At 50.9% G+C, this 16,729-nt stretch overlaps 5 protein-coding genes across 5 annotated transcripts; 2 read left to right on the plus strand and 3 right to left on the minus strand.

The window, feature by feature from the left end:
- Positions 1-4,090: 4,090 nt before the first annotated feature.
- Positions 4,091-5,962, minus strand: NCS57_00659600 (uncharacterized protein; the record flags this gene model as incomplete). The annotated part of the gene is made up of 5 exons (XM_053056479.1): positions 4,091-4,263; positions 4,315-4,886; positions 4,940-5,139; positions 5,199-5,479; positions 5,602-5,962. 5 exons carry the CDS (start codon positions 5,960-5,962, stop codon positions 4,091-4,093), a joined length of 1,587 nt encoding a protein of 528 aa, XP_052915434.1.
- Positions 5,963-7,681: 1,719 nt separating this feature from the next.
- On the minus strand, positions 7,682-8,308 carry NCS57_00659700 (ADF-H domain-containing protein; the record flags this gene model as incomplete). The annotated part of the gene is made up of 1 exon (XM_053056480.1): positions 7,682-8,308. The coding sequence occupies exon 1, from the start codon at positions 8,120-8,122 to the stop codon at positions 7,682-7,684; it is 441 nt and encodes a 146-aa protein (XP_052915435.1). The 5' UTR covers positions 8,123-8,308.
- A 2,680-nt stretch (positions 8,309-10,988) lies between these two features.
- On the plus strand, positions 10,989-12,662 carry NCS57_00659800 (uncharacterized protein; the record flags this gene model as incomplete). The annotated part of the gene is made up of 3 exons (XM_053056481.1): positions 10,989-11,321; positions 11,371-11,429; positions 11,477-12,662. The coding sequence occupies 3 exons, from the start codon at positions 10,989-10,991 to the stop codon at positions 12,660-12,662; spliced, it is 1,578 nt and encodes a 525-aa protein (XP_052915436.1).
- A 288-nt stretch (positions 12,663-12,950) lies between these two features.
- On the minus strand, positions 12,951-13,951 carry NCS57_00659900 (uncharacterized protein; the record flags this gene model as incomplete). The annotated part of the gene is made up of 3 exons (XM_053056482.1): positions 12,951-13,270; positions 13,323-13,702; positions 13,752-13,951. The coding sequence occupies 3 exons, from the start codon at positions 13,949-13,951 to the stop codon at positions 12,951-12,953; spliced, it is 900 nt and encodes a 299-aa protein (XP_052915437.1).
- Positions 13,952-15,273: 1,322 nt separating this feature from the next.
- Positions 15,274-16,140, plus strand: NCS57_00660000 (Zn(2)-C6 fungal-type domain-containing protein; the record flags this gene model as incomplete). Its single annotated transcript, XM_053056483.1, has 1 exon — positions 15,274-16,140. One exon carries the CDS (start codon positions 15,274-15,276, stop codon positions 16,138-16,140), a length of 867 nt encoding a protein of 288 aa, XP_052915438.1.
- Positions 16,141-16,729: the final 589 nt, after the last annotated feature.

The following is a 16,729-nucleotide window of genomic DNA, read 5'->3' on the forward strand; positions in this document are numbered from 1 at the left end:
TGTCCAGGCACCTGAGCCTTGCCCCAATGGGTCTTGTGATGTGTGCCAGCACCAGATGACAAGCGCCCTCAACGGCCCTTGACACGACCTCCCCGTCTGAGCGTCCCATCAGTTTTTTTTCTCACGTTCGAGTCGGAGCAACGCACTAGTGCACGTTGAAACTATATATCTGACCAGTTCTAGATCTCCTCTGCTCCTCATCTTTTTTGTACACACCCTTTGTCGACGGCCCGGGCCATCTGACTCCCCCCCTTTGAGGGGAACATGGCCTACAGCATCAGCTGAAGACAGGGGCAGCTGTGCGACCTCGAGCTCGGTTATTCGGTAGAATTGATGAATTGATAGTGAATATTCTATGCTGATATGAACGTTGCACAAAGTCTCTTGCTGCTGTGTAAACCGGCTCAATGGTGAAGCAGCATTATCGGGGTTGGACATTAGGCTGAATGTTGATATACTTGGAGTTGCTTACTACAACGGTTGACAATGACCCCAATTTCGGGGTAGGAGTAAAGTACCTGCACCGAGATGCCTTCGAGTAAGCAATGGGTCGATCGCAATTCAAAGCCGCGTCTCGAACCGGTGAGTGTCCGTTGATGCTTCTCCTTGCAACACTTTCAAGTGATACAGCCAAGAGGCTGGAAACCAGAGCCACGCTATTGTACCACCTACGATGACTGCTTACCAATCCCATTGAAGCCGGTTGACATGTCCTGCGCTTGTTGACGACTGGTTATGAGCCCGGCTTGACCGGACTGTCGCTGCACGATTCAGGCCAATTGTACAGGAATCTCGACTCAAGCACTGCACATGTCATGCAAATCATCACGAGACCTGGGGACAACCCCTACTGACCGAATATTACCAGCCTCAGTCGGTAAACAGGTAATGGGCTCATGGATATCATGCAGGACATGGAAAGAAGAATGCGTGCCAGGGCCCGATGGAAAGGGCATGGTATCACGGCATATGCGTGGCGCCCCCCTCCCCTGGCCACCTTCTTTCTCTGAACGTGTTCACCGGTGATGTTGCACAGCTTTGCCGCAGATACAGTGGCCTGTGGAATCCCTTTATCGTGCTGACGGCCGATGGCAGGATTTCTGAAGCAGTGATCACCTGTTCATGTCTTGACAATCATCCGAAGCTATCCGTCTGGGGATGCGACTCGCACGATTCCCCCACAGTGGTTTATTGAGGCCCTCTACTGCATAGATGACGTGACTTGGAGTTGTTTTGCAGGAGTGTTTGTGAGGGTATAAGGGCATGATACTTGGGTTGTGATGCTCTGGAGAAGAGTGGTACAGCAGTTGTAGGAAACTTCAACACGATGCATTTTGCAGAAGTCAAGACCCTACATACTTTGCGGGGAAGAAGAATTGAGCTTATTTTGATAGGTCGAAGAGGAGATGCTCACGTTGTGGCTTTGACTATGCAAGTAGGCAAATATAGGTTGATCTCGGAGCCGAGCATGAGTCCGTTTACCCCCGGTAATGGCGCAGCCTCATCACTGTTTGCCCCGGATTTTCAAGGTAATAGGATTCGGAAGTAAAGCAATCCATGTCTGGAGATTGGTATGGAGGTGTACCACCGAAAGAGATAATCCGGCCAGCTGCAGTTGCGTCCTTGCCTTACTACGCCATCTTATATCCCCCTTTCCGGATAAATGCACCTCCCTCCCAACTCGGAACACGCAATGGATAAACCCATGGGAGGAACAGGTGAAGTATGACGATATCCACATCCTTATCATGATCTTTGTTATCCGTTGATAGTTGGTAAAGCAGCTGTCCGTCACTTTGAAGGTGCTTCCGCTTGTGAGTAGCTAGTTGACTTCTGAAATAAATTGAAAAACTCTATACTAGGTAGAAATTAGGTTAGATCTTTAAGAGAATGGAGATTTCTTTTTAGTAATCAAGCTATCTCTGATCATAAAATATCTGAGGCCTAAGGTCATGATTTCCTTGCTTCATGTTGCCTGGAAGTGTTCTATAATCGTGAAGTGAGTCCAGACTAAGAACTATCGATAGCAGATACCCTAGGCCACAAGCCGGGAATTTTGATGGCTCCTTTTTGAGGTTCTGACAGGCTGATTCGGGGCTCACCTTGACAAGTATATCCTTGCAGCAATGTGTCAATCTCAAGTCTCAGCTTTGAAACCCAGCATACTCAGTACACCCATTGTGATGAGATATCCTTTAAATGTATGTGTGGGTTCTGGTGTGCTTTGCGGATGCTTTTTGGGGGTAAGATGGCAAGCTGGTGTTGTAGACCAGGCAACAGCTCTGTATTGCACATGAGCTCTCCTACATCGCTTCATGCCCATGAGAACATTCTATCAATGCGAAGGGATAAGAGAAAACTACCATGAATCTCATTACTTCCAATAATATCTGAATATTGCTCTACCTTGCCATCAGTTCCCTGGCCTCGTCAGCTATGCCACAAGGATAGGTCGCCACCCAGAGCCCAAGGGAGACAGGATTGACATAGGACGGTATTGAAAGGTTGATGGCTCGCGTGATGTTACTGATTATGGGGCATTATATAAAGAGATTTCGAATCCGTTGATACATGAGCCTTCAGAGCGATTCTTGTCTCTCAAGGTAAACACATATCCCATCTCGCTCAGGCCCGGTAGCTCCAATGATTCAGTTAACACTCATGAAGACACTGTATCAAATAGCTATTGCTCAGAAGAAATCAGATGCTTTCATAGGTGGGTTTGCTTCATCATGATCTCGGCTCGGTCTGGAAGACAAGGGCTATCATGTGTTTGAGGCGAGAGACGGAGAAGCCTTTATGCACCAGCTTTTCCTCTTGGAATTAGCTATCTCCGCAGGCTTTAGTCAGAGCTAATACTCGGGCCCTAAGTGCAGTCTAAACAGAGTCGCAGAGATGCCATATCCGCGTATGTTGATAACTATGCACCTTATTAGTGTGGCCGATGCCGTCATTCGAGCTGTCATGATATCCAAGAATCATGCATCACCTTACTATAGCTAATTGATCTTAGCCAGCTTTTCTATGGTTCAGCATGCAACCTACTACTGGCTATACAGTTAATACACATATTTAGATGCGACTTTTGGCACGGTACAGCTATATTGAGGCCCGGAGCACTTAGGGAGAGTATCGAACAGGCAGGATATCTTAAACCATAATGGACATAGTTATGGACCAGGTGCTTCACTCTAAGATTCTACAGACTACATTTATCTCATCTTGCCAGCCCAAAACACAGAGGGGGAGGGTAAGCCAAACCGGTAGGCATATAGTCTCAACCCATGCAAAAAAATATGCCAGTCAAAAGGATGAGGAGCAACAACGCGAGTTTAATAGGGCTAGTTGAAGATTCTAACGACACGGATTATGTGAATGGCGACAAGTTTATAACTGGCATGGGTGCAATTCACGGTATGGATCTTACCCATCGTTAGAGCTATGTCTCATAAATACTTCACGTCGAGTTTGTTTAGCTATCATCGAATATCAAGTATTCTTGCATGATTAAGAGCCTTTCGATGCTTGATTGTACCGCCGTGTGGCTAATGATTGTACGGACACGACCGAGACAGTTATTTAATGCCCATAGAACCTCTCTTCAAAAGAGGGCATCCTAGTCATCACGAATAGCGGCATCAAGGCCCCATTGTACAACAACATAGCATGATTTGAACATGCTAATCAAAAAGAATCAACACCCCGTGAGGATCTTGTTTGAACCACGCACGAAAAGCATAGCAAGATAGAGAACTTTCAGGTATACGCCTTGGCAACGTGGGAAGCCATAATGCTTGGTATTATAAAACTATGTACTGATCCTGGCTCGACTTCTCTATCGAGGTGTTCCAGACATCAAGCCTGACTAAAGGTCATGGGATGAAGCAAAGCTCGAACGGATCTCATATTATTCAACATATCTTCTTTCTTGCTTAGAGAGCGTCCACAGCCCTTGATGTCGAGCAGATGAGGGGGTATCAAACATGTCGCGCCGGCGTTCTCCAAACACTATAATGTACTCCTCAAGAATGTGAGGCGGAAAGGGCTGAAGCAGATTGCAAAGCAGCTAGACCCTACCAGGTTGGTGGATTTACTCATCGTGGGTAGGGGGACCAGCGTAGTTCTTGTGGCCCCAGACCCAGTACCAGATTCCGGAGACGAGGCAGGCAAACACGAAGACCACGGGGGCGTAGTTGACAGTCTCGGCGGTGACGGGGATGGCGGAGGGCATGCAGAACAGGGGCAGGGCCAGAAGGGACCAGGCTAAAGAGTAAGTCAGTTGTTGTTACCAAGTTTTAGGAGATGAACACATACCAATGGCAATGACGTTGGCGGCGGTGCCAAAAGTGCCGAGGTAGAAGGATCCGGTCTTGACCTGCTTGCGGCCAGTGGCGAGAGAGATGGCGATGGGGGTGGCGTAGGAGGCAGTCAGGCAGATGACACCGACACCCGAGAAGGCGTTGAAGGCAGCCGAAGAACCAAAGTAGATGACACCAAGGATGATCTGGACAGCCATGCTGAGCATCATGGCGTTGAGGGGAACGTCGAGCTGGTGGTTGACCTTGGACCACCACTTGGCACCGGGAATGGCACCGTCACGGGCGAAGGCCCAGATACATCGCGAGGTAGCGGTGGTGCAGCCGATACCGCAGATGATAGCGAGGACCATGAGGGGGAAGACCAGGCCAAAGGCACCGCCGGCGGAGCCAACGGCGCTCTTGATGATGGCGGGCACGGGCTGGGCGCTGCTGATGAGCTCGGTGATGTCGGGAAGCACGAAGACCAGGGGGATGAGGAAGAGGAGACCGGCAAAGGTGTTGATGAAGATGGTAGCGACCATGGCCTTGGGGACCTGGGTGGAAGGCTGCTGAACCTCCTCGCACATGCTGGGACCGTATTAGTACAGGAGGTGTATATGTCATGATGAATTGAGACTCACGAGATAATCATGCCGGTGGACGAGGTAGCGTAGGCAGCGTGAAGAAGACCAACGCAGAAAGACCAGCCATCGGGCCAGCCAGAGTTAACCTCGAAGTGAGTGAAGACATACTTGGCATCGTGACGGCCGTTCTTGGCAATGGCCAGGACGCAGACAACGATGGCAATGACGCCGGCAAAGGTCCAGAAGATGGCAGCAGTCTTTAAAGCACATCAGTTAGCAGAGTTCACGGGGAAGGAGAGCACGCAGGGAATCTCACGTCGATCCAGGGAAGCCAGCGGTTGCCCAGAGAAGAGACGGCATTGCACAGCAGGGTGAGGGCGAGGAAGATCAGGAAGACCTGGTAGGCCTCGCCCGACAAGACGGCGGAGCCGTCCTTCTTTTCAAAGACGTTGATGCAGCCGACGAAGAACAGGGCGGTACCAAAGTTCACAGCAAGAGTGATGGTGATGTTTCCCACAACGTACAGCCAGCCGCAGATCCAGCTTGCAATGCGCCGCCAGCGGGCGGGAGCAAGCATGAAGGCTTGGTAGTAGACACCTAATACGCGATCAATCACATGGTCACATTAAGAGCAGCAAGGGAAAAAGAAGAAAGGGTCGCGAGCCGGAAGGATATAGAGCAACACGGTAGAAGTTGAGGGGACGGAACACGGTAAGTACCTCCGGCAGTAGGATAGACGCTGGTGATTTCACCCAGGGACGCGGCAACACAGACGATGATGAGAGACACGGCAACCCAACCCCAGATGATGTTGACGGGACCGCCACCGATGAGGGGGTACACCAGGGTAGTCGCAAGACCGTAGGGGATCGAGGCCAGGACGAAGGACATGAAGGCGACCTGGAGAGTCGAGCGGTTGCGCGACAGCTCAGGCTTGTAACCCAGGTTCTCGAGGAGCTGGTCGGCGCCTGCAGTGTTGCCGAGCGAGGTCTTGGAACCTCGGCGCACCTGCTCAGATTTGGGATCCATGGCTCCGTTGCTGCTGCTGGCCGAGTCGCGCTTGCCGATGGGCGACGACATGACGGGGGGGGTATGGCGAGGTGGGAGAGGTTGTCGAGACCAGCCGAGGAGTTTGGTATTAAGGTCGCTCCAGAGTTGAGAGAGGAGTCGAGGGATCGGATTGAGGTCTTCCCGTCGAGGGATTGAGAGGAGGATAAAGAGGAAAAAAAGAAAAAGGAATGGTGTTGCGAAAGAGGAAAGCCAAGAGGAGGATCCGATGGGACGGGGGAGGGGATGCAGGTGAATTAGTAGGTTCAGGTAGTGGCAATGCGACGAGTCGCGAGAGGGACACTAGACAAGGGACGGAAAAGACAAGACCGAGAAGATAAGGTGTGTGACAAGGGGGGGGAGGGGGGACGTCGGGGTCAGGAAAAAGGAATGATAATGCGGGTGCGGAGGCAAGGGTTGTGATTCCACACGTGGCACCGCCAAGGGCAGGATAGGACACGATAGGACACGGTAAGGGACGGTATTGTTGACCGAGATTGTTTCTCTCGGGACGTCGGAGAAAGGAAGGGAAGGGAAGGGATTGTAGACAAGGAACGGTTCAAGAGAAGCAAGAAGGGTCTAGTAAGAAAAATAAAGCCCGCGGACAGGCGTTGTTTTGACTTGTGCCTCACCCAACGCCGCAGGCCGAGGTGTGGCACGGCTCGAAAGCCTATTCGATCATGATCCTTGGCAGACAAGAGGCTACTGCTTACCAGCGTGGGGCCCCCTGTTTGTCGCTGGAAATCTGTGGAGGGCTATTCCTTCTGAGGCGTTTTCCACGATGCCCGAAAACGTAACGCCTCGGCGAGACCCTGACGGGGAAGCACGGCGAGTGGGAGCCCCAGACGTCATACCCTGGGTCAGCTACATGGGGATAGTGGGCGCACCGGGCGGCCTGGCCGAACGAGCGTTCGGGGTTGATGGCTCAAACCGGAAGGAGATTACTGATGGGGTGGCCAGGGTTTGCTTGGAGTGGTTGTGGTTCTGGGCCAAGCTTTCAGCCAAGGGTGAGAATCTGTCCAATTGGACTTTGTATTGAACAGGTCTCTTTGGTGGTAATACGAGGCGTTCAATCAATCACATGTAATGACAAGAAGATGGACGAATCGGCGTTGACGTTGTTTATTGCAAGTTGGGTAGCACAACATTAGAGCTGAGAATTGGCTTTCTGGAAGGGTGTGTGAGTGTGTGTCTGTGTCTGTGGGATAATGCGATTGTGGGATAAGGACAGTGGAAGGCAATTATCGACTTGATTATGGAAACGCAGATGACGGCAGTCAAGGACGACGACGAGGGGGGCAAAGGGCTGAGAGAGACTGGTGCTTTGCAAAACAACCCTTGATCCTGTCTGTGGATTGATGACCCCATCATATCAAATCGTCAGACCATGGGGAACCGTGCTCTTCCTGTGTGTCTTGATGGCAATTACCAGTATCTGGGTTAGCGCTCGAATGGATGGAGGATAGTCTGGGAATGCCGGCTGGGACTCCGTGTGGCTGGTTCGTGATAGTCGATGATTGTTGCTGTGTGTGCGTCCTGGAACAGTTCCCAGACAGGACGGGGGCCTCTCTCTGGCTTTGCTCTCTCGCTCCTTATCTAAACACATCCTCCCTAGTATAGTCGCGTGCTCTTGAGCCTGAACCGGTATTCCAGCAGACATTTGCCGGCACGTGATCGGTAGTGTGATCCGATGCCTGTTTCTAACTCCCCCCCGGGAGGCTGATACTACCCGTTGCCCGTTCACCGTCGGTATCAACCCCGTCCTCCGTTGTAATCAGCACCGCCAGCCTTCCTCAGCCGCGTCACAATGTCCCCCTCGTCCAGCTCGCCGCGGTCCCCCGTGGTGACGGCGATGCTGTGGTGCGCGAGCTGACGCTTGACGTCGCCGCTCTCGATGCTGACCCTAGCCTTGCGCATCACCTTTGTGTTCTCGCCGATCCAGACCACGAGCACGAACTTGACGCGCGTGCTCTCCTTGTCGTTGGCGTACTCGACGCGCACGTAGCCGTACTGGACTTGGCCGTCGTCCAGCTCCTTCACCAGCTCGGACAGACCGCCCGTGCCCGTCTTTGTAAGGCTCAGCTTGTTGCCCACGGCTGATGCGTACGAGATGAGGAGCCAGTTGGTCTCATCCTTGTCCGATCGCACGGCATCGTAGGCGGCGGCAACTTCAGGAGCGTCGAGGCCAGACATTTTGCTCTGCCGCAGACAGATTGGAAGGGGTGGTGGGTTGTTTGATCGATCGATCCGGTCGGTCGGTTTGGTGGGTGGTGGGATGTGTCTTGTTGTGTGAGTGTGTCTCGCAGGTGCCGAATCAGAAGCCAATGCAGACAAGATAATTACGGGCCTTGAACCAAACAAACAAGAAGTGAAAAAGGTCTTGGTCAGGGCTTCCCTCTCTTTCTCTCTTCACACTCAGGGGGGACCAAGGAAAGACGAGACACAGCTGAAGAGAAATCCCGCTTCCAGGGGGGGGTCAGTCCCCTCTCCCCTTGTCTGATCTGGGAAAAGCTCGGTTACGGACGGAACGCGCTCTAGAAGTTTTTCGGTGTCCATAATTAATTACTCTGTAGCCGCGCTAGAGAAAACGGACGTGTTCCGTTGGATGACAGTCCCCCATGGGTCCCTTGACCGAGACCGTTCTGGCCGAAGCGAATGGGGAATGGAACCGTTCATGTACAGAAGCCCTCGTAATCGATGCCTTGCTTGCCGCAGAAGAAAAGAAGATTCCCCACCAGTTCAGTTAATCCCAGCCCTTGCTAATAGCCAAGAAATCTGTTGGTTGTTGTGTGTGTTCGGTGGCCGTATCCGGGCTCCTTGCCCTTGCCCTTGGCTGCCTCATCAACAACAACGCCACGAATCTCCGGAGCATCGTGAACTCGCCATGGGTTTCGTTCGATATGTTACGGACTGGTGGAGTGAGTGGTCTACCCCATCTCCGACCCCGTACCATCATCCCACTCGAAGCTCCATTTTGCCCTACTTATGGAGCTTCAGTGCCCAACTCCTCCATTATATGATGGAGACTGTTATCATGCGCCATTCCATTTCCCATCCTCCGTTTCCACCCCGTCTTTCCACCCTCTGACATTGACCACGCGCTTGCAATTCCATGCGGTAAGAGTGGTGCATTGTGATGCCTCCAGGATCTTGACGGGATACGTAAATAGATTCCCGAGTACATGCACATGAGTGAGCCAAGAGAGGCTCTGCTCAGCCCACCTGATTCTGATTCTGATTCTGGTCGAGGCTTTTTTATGCCTGTGGAGATTTTTACGGTATGGCAACCCACCGTCTGTCGCCCTTACGTTTCACGACGGAGTGTCCGGGAGTCAGGATGGTGGGTAATGAGCTGCACCTCTGCGATGTGATGCTTGGCGATGGAGTACGTATTGTGTTTTGTGTCTGTCTGTCTGTCATGCAAATGGCCCAATATTGACACGATGGATAAATTCAGGAAGGGGTCATGTCGTCTGTGTGCAAGATGCTGTTGAAGCCAGAATTAGGCATTATGTTCCACAATGACATATTCATGCTCCCATCGTGACCAAGGTTCGTGAAGTGAGGGTAGGACCAGGTTTTTGTCCTTTTGGTGGAGTGCATTTTATATGCATTGTGTGGTTAGCGTGTGAGGCTTGGAGAAAATGAGGGCTGCTGTCTCCAACGTGTGACGTCACTGCCTCAGAACGAAGTCTGAGGCTTTTTGTTTTTTGTTTCCTTTATTTTTCGAGTCTTCCCTGGGGGTCATATTGGAGAAATGGCGGCTTCGAGAAGGTCCATTGTAGAATCGCTCATTTTTGGTGTTGCTGCGGCATCAGCTTAACATTCGTGGCTGCGCGTAACGGCCAGTGTGAAAAGTCAGCAGAAATCTCGCTTGTGTGTGATAATGCCGTCAACGTCCCAATGACCAGTACTACGTAATAAGTAAGGCATCAGTATAAAATGCTACAAATCATTTAACCGAATTTCTGAGATATCATTTCCTCTATCGGTGTTGATATCTCGAGTAACATGGGGAAAAGCGGCTCGTCCGATGCTCTAGGGTAGGCAAACGAGGTCAGACAAGCTAAATCTTGACCTTGCGCCCGTGAACCATGCATGGATTGCTGACATTTGGGCTCTAAAATAAGCCACTGTTGGTTGATCAAATAGACTAGAATACCTGTCAAACCTGCCATTTTAACATTTGTTCTAGGCTTGTTCCATCGGTGTTCTTCAAGACGATCGGCGTGTCGCGTTGAGCCCTGTCTTACGAGCTAATCCTTCGTCGCTAAAGAAGAGGCGAATTCCTTCAGAGCAACCATCCAGTGTGCCAATATTTCTACTCAACTGCCAGGCTTATTAAAAAAAAAAAAACGTCTCATATAAATCGTCGCATGGCTTGCGACATCAAAAACTCGCGTTGTCTATCCCGATCGCGTGCCCACCTTGCACAGGGGACCGGGGGAAGCCCGCAGAGAACTTGCATCGCGAGTAACAATGGATGAACAACAGAATAGACTCACGTCAAGGCAAGGGAGGAATTCTTCATCAATGTCGGAGACATGCCCGCTCTTTTATACGCGCACAAGAGTTCCCTACCTGGGCCATGCTGGATCGCGATCACCCGCGTCTGGCCCCAACTGTTCGCGTCTCCAAGCAAGCCACGCCATGTCTAGATTCTCCCCATTGATCATTGCGGCACAGCTCAATACAATCGTCGCGATTAAAGTAATAAGCTTAAGGGTAAGCGCTGCAGCTGTCGTGTCGCATTCGGGTGCTCCCCGATGACAATTCCCCCTTTGGGGAACCTACCAATGTCGTCATTTGCCGCTCAAAGGACGCAACACGTCGCTCGTGGTCCGAATCTCCGCTAATTGACCATCTTGAGAGACACGACGACTTGGAAAGGGAAAAAACGAGGTCGCGGATCCCCTGCGAACCTCAGGTGAGCGATGTGACTTACGACAAGATGTTTTTATATAAAACGTTGGTTCCATCTTTGGTTGGAGGTTTTGTAAATCGGATGTGAGAGCTTCTTTTTGAGATCATCGGCACAAGCGAGAGATAGCCCTGCAACATGGCCAACGCTTCAGTAACAGCATCCCCTGATGCTACCACAGAACCCTCTCAGCCTGTCCAATCCGGCATCTTCAAGCACATCTCAAAGAAGATCCCGTACTTTCGCGATCCCAAACATGTCCTGCTCTTCAAGCTCGATTGCCTCCTCCTCACCTGGGCGTTCCTGGCGGGCATCATGAAGGAGATGGACCAGTCGGCGACTACGCAGGCTTATGTCTCGGGAATGAGAGAGGCATTGAGTTTGTATGGGAATGAACTGGTTGAGTTTAATACGTTTTTCTCTATTGGTTATGCGATTGGGCTTGTTCCTGGTCAGCTTGCTCAGACCAAGGTGAGTTTTGAAGCAGTGCTTTTGGCGATACAACCACTAACATGAACAGGTTCGACCTTCCTTGTTTCTTCCCTGCTGCGAAATCATCTGGGGACTCTTTGTCACTTTGTAAGTTATACCTAGACTGATGAAAATATTCGACTAACCAAGTGCAGCACCTGCAAAGCCACCAACGCGCATACCATCTACGCCTTGCGTTTCTTCCTTGGCCTCTTCTCTGCCGTGTTCTGGCCCAGTGTCGTCTCTCTCATCTTCAACTGGTACACACCAACCGAGCTTGCCCTCCGAATCGCCTTCTTCAACGTCTCTGATGTGGCCGGCGCCATGTTCCTCGGAGCTTTGCAGGCTGCCCTCTACCGGAACATGAACGGCGTCCACGGTATCGCTGGATGGCAGTGGCTCTTTATCATCTCCGGTGCCATCACCATTGGCCAGGGAATCATTGGCTTCTTCATCATCCCCGATACTCCCGCCTACACCCGCGCCAAGTGGTTGACTCAGGAGGAAAAGGCACTCTCGCGTGAGCGAATGGGTGAATTTGGCGCCAACACTTCCAAGCTCATTCCTGCTTCCGTCCTGAAGCAAAAGCTTCGAAAGCTCATCGTTCACCCGGTCACATACTTTTACCTGCTCGCCTTTGCCATGAGTGCCTGGGCGCATCGAGCCAACTCGTACTTTGTGCTCTACCTTGAGAGCCTGGTTGACAGCGCTGGAAACCGCCTGTATAGCACCTATCAGGTCAACATTCTCCCACTCGGCGGTTACGCTCTTCAGATTCTTACCAATTTGGTTCTAAACGGTCTTTCTGACTGGAAGCACTGGCGATGGCAGATCAGTGTGGGTTCTGCCTTTTTCCACGGCATCATGCTCAGTGTCCTCTGCGCTTGGCCGTCAGACCACAAAGTCGTCATGGGCTTCTATTTCATGACCTATGCAACCAACGCTGGAAGCCCGTCGTTTATGGCATGGTTTGCGGAACTGCTTCGAAAGGAGCCTGAAGCTAGAGCTATCATCGTGGCCCTCACTGTCATGATTGTCTACATTGGTCATGCTACCATTCCTCTCCGCGCCTTCAGAGTTTCTGATGCCCCGAAGTATCCGATTGGATTCCCTCTTTCCACGGCCTTTACCTTTGGTACGATCCTTGTGCAGCTTGGCCTGCTTTGGTGGGGAAGCCGGAATCCCCAGCTTGTCAAGTATGGCTATGATGTTCCTAGTAATGTTTCGAGGGTGGAGGATGAGGAGAACTCTGATAAGATTGAGGGAGATGGAGCTAGCATCGACAGAGCTGGCGGTGATGCAAAGACTGCAAATCAGGCTATTACCAAGATTGATGGATAGGAACTGGTTCTCTTGCTTGCAAGCTGCCCATCTAGATTGTTCATATCAGGCGAAGCACATATTTATCGCTAAATTCATCATGGTCTCGGTTACCTTCCCGTATCTAAAATTCATAAAAGTATTGTGTAGCAGCCAATTTCAACTTGAATGTCTGTTACTGTGTATCAAAATAATCTAGCGCCCCAGTTGTCTCCGAGCCGCCCTTGGTGGCTGGCCTGTCTCTATCCTTAAACCTTCCCACTAACAAAGGAAAACCAAGTCTATACTATGCCAAACTCCAATCCTTGCCTATTGCGTTTCCGTCTTTCTGAATCCGGGTGCCGTCGTAGTGGTTAGACATGACAGGGGAACTGGATCAGACTCTGTCTTTTCAAACTGAGCGGACTCGTCAGTCTTCCTCAACTGGAAATCAGCCTCTCCCCATCGACCTTCGAAGCAGACACCGGGATGGCCAGCGAGTAGACAGGCCGTGGCAACGACAATCATGGCGCCCTCGAGGATCATGAAGGCCGTTTCATCGTTGGCTAGCTTGCTGTCGTAGCCACCACTGAGTTCGGCAACTCGGTACGAGGTTCTGATCAGGATGCACAGAGTAGCAGCTGTGAGGCCTATTTGTTGTCAGAAAATTACTGCATAGAAGTGTTCTCAGCTTTGACTCACAGATAAGAAACATCTTGAATCGCCAGGATCGCTGCAACTCCCTAAAGTTGGGGTTCCAGGCGTCTCGGTTACGATGAATCCGGAACCCAAGCTCGCCCGCCAGGATAACAAAGATGGAAATGGCAGCCAAGTGAGCCGCAAGACCGGTTTTAATGATGGCAAGACCTGCATCGGTCTTGGTCGGATCCTCGCCTCCGAGAATGGCTCCTCCAGCGGCTTGGAAGATGAGAGCGACAAAGTCGGAAATCATAAAGGTGATGGTGTATGTGCGGGGGCTGAAGCGGGAGAAGCCTTCGCCGTAGACAGTGATAATTCGAGCTAGGCAGAGATAGATTGCTGCGCTGAAGAAGGCAGGGCCAATAGTCAAGGTGACGATGTACCTAGATTGCATTAGAGAGGAGGTTGTGGTGATAGAGATATGAGACTCACATTAAGAACTCATCATGTAGGAAGTGCATTCTTATCCGAGCGACATAGCCAATGATCTCAAGTACGTGACCGCAGAGCATTCCAAACAGGAAACCCCATGTTTTGTGACGGATACCGTAGTAAATTTGGGGGAGTATGAGGAGGGCGTGGCAGGCGAGGAAGAAGGCGTTGCCGCCTAGGTTGGGAATGTCCATAGTCATGGTGAATGTGTGTAAAAGGGTATCGCCTTGATATTACTCAGTAGACTTGGAACTGATTAAAAAGATGTCGTTGATCTTATGAGCGCTATTGAGGCGTGGCTGAGCTTGACAAGTGGTGAGCTCATCTGCAGGCTCCCCATTCTTAAATATTCGAACCTCAAAACATGAGGTCTATCATTAAACGAACCGACCAATCAGAGCTTATTCTATTCTACATTAAAATGGCTATGCACTCGTTTCTGGCATGCAAAAAGCTTTCCCATGAGCCACGCGGCTCGTTATAACATGCCGTCACCGCGGCCTCTGTGTGTAAGCTCGGAGCCCACACCAAGACGCCCTATTCCCAGACAGGGATCGGCTTTGGAGAAGCGATTGGCTTTTAGACGAACAGACCAATCAGAATATGTCGCTGATGAGATTATCTCCACTGCGGAACATGCATTCGTGGAGACAAAGGGGAGATGATCATGTCCGAGTCCGAAGACTCACAACTTTCATGTTTCGGTCAGATCGAGCCACTCGAATCTCATCTTTATCACTCCCACGCGGTCTTTTGACGTTCTTGGTACCGCGCGTTTAAGACCATGTCGACAGACGCTGCTAACGCCCGCCCTCCGCGAAAGAGGGCTAAGCATACGCGTTCTAAATTGGGATGTGGAGTTTGTCGGTATGCTTAACTATCGCCCCTAGTTCAGCCTTATCTTGTTCATGCGGCTACTGATGTTGCCTTTCTTAGTATTCGTCGTGTTAGGTGTGATCGTACTAGACCTGCTTGTGAGCGCTGTACCAAGACTGGTCGACAGTGCGATGGGTACGCTGTCAAGGAGTCTAATGACACTGCACCTCTGGCTCAGAGGGAGGCATCTACATCTCCGCCACTGCCTGCATCCACTTGTTCCCTCGTTCTATCCGGAGACTCCCTCTTATCGGAGAAGGGGTGTCGAGCCCTGGACTACTTTCGGAACAAGACCGCCCCGGAACTTTGTGGATTCTTTGAGAGCGATCTATGGAGTACCTTGATTCTCCAAATCAGCCGCCGTGAGCCGTGCGTGCGGCAAATGGTCGTCGCTCTCAGTTCTCTCCACGAGAGTTTTCATACCGCTCACACCGAGTCAAGTTATCCTTCCTCCACGTTGACGCTAAGACAAAGAGCAATCGGCGAATATGGCGTCGGCATCGGTCTTCTCAACAAACACATAACAACTCAGGGCTGGGCTAACCTGGAAATCACCTTGCTCTGCTCTATTCTCTGTGTCACGTTTGAGTGGTTGAGAGGTGACTATTCTGCTGCTCAAACACATTTGAGGAGCAGCTTGCTCGTCATGTCACAATGGGCGGAGGGTAAACGACCCCTCGCCAATGGAACATCGGTATCATCCCCGGGTGGATATATGATTCGAACCCAACTCGGACCTCTCTGGACAAGCTTGGTGCTTCAGGCCCGAACCATGGTACAGGATTTGCCGTGCCACATGCCGCTACCAGAAGAGGAAACCTCAGAGCCCTTTACAAGTCTCCAACAAGCTAGAAAGGCTCTCGATATTCTCCTGGCTTACGTCGTCCCGGATTCAGTGTCCCGCAAGCTGGAACGTTCACTACGCTACTCCAAGTCCTTGAACCTCGAACGCCGTCTGGCAGAATGGTTGCAAAATTTTGATGCTTTTCTCTCTACCCAGGATGTGGAGGAGCAAGAGAGTCCAAGGGTCACGATCATGAAGCTCTGGCATCACATTGCGCATATGATCTTTATTGCCAGCTTCTCTGATGACGAGATTTACTTTGATTCGTTTGTGGAGGATTTTACAAATATTGTGAACAAGGCGGGTGAGCTTTTGTCTTCAACAGCAACAACACAGTTCTCTGTCGATATCGGAACGGTTCCGCTCTTGTACTACGTAGCACTCAAATGCCGTCATCCGCTCGTTCGTCGTCGCGCCGTCTCGATATTGACGGCGGCTCCAAGACGAGAGGCAGTTTGGGATAGTATAGGTGCTTCTCTTGTGGTTGAGGAGGTGATCCGTGTGGAGGAGGAGGGGCTGGGGCAGGTTTGTACTCAGTTTGACATTCCAAGTTCGTCTCGAGTCTGCAACATGGATATTGTCACTGATGTAGAACATCGGAGAATATGGGTCAAGACTCTGAAGCAAGGGACTTGTATTTGGAGTGAGGAGAAGGTTTTGACATGGTAAGGTGTTGGGTAGAAATAGATTTGGTTGAAGTTATAGGCGCAAGCTGAATCTTACCTATGCTGTCCCTATCTGAGCTTTGATGTTGAATTAAAGTACTATTAACTCGTGGCCTCTGAAATCCACACTAATTCAATGCTGCTGGTCTTAAATGCTTGCTTACCCAAATGCTCAAGGACTTTGAGAGCTACAAGACGTGCCTGCGTGAAAGACTGCACCTGCGAGAGTTCGTTCCAGAACATTGCTTGATGATTCAACAACCTTTACAAATTCAAGCCCGGAATAAATGATGGGATCTCAACTAGGCACTGAATCGGCATTCAATAGTTGTTACGAGTGAACCATGTCCCATCAGGCCACTCGGTATTCGGCGTTAGGCTGTTCTTCAACATCTACCGCTTACTAATCGGCAGTTTGGAAATCTTCGTCAGGGCTCATGACGACGCTTGGGGCATGTTAGCGGAGACATTGGAAGGGGCGGACTGCGTTGTTGGCTGGGCACGATGAACCTTGACTCCAAGTCGAAAGATTCCAAGGCATCAAGCCATGATTTTCGCCTCTAGGCGCCCTGACGCTGCTAACAGACGTCTTG

The sequence above is a fragment of the Fusarium keratoplasticum genome, chromosome 4 (assembly GCF_025433545.1).
Source record: "Fusarium keratoplasticum isolate Fu6.1 chromosome 4, whole genome shotgun sequence".
Taxonomy (NCBI): Eukaryota; Fungi; Ascomycota; class Sordariomycetes; order Hypocreales; family Nectriaceae; genus Fusarium; species Fusarium keratoplasticum.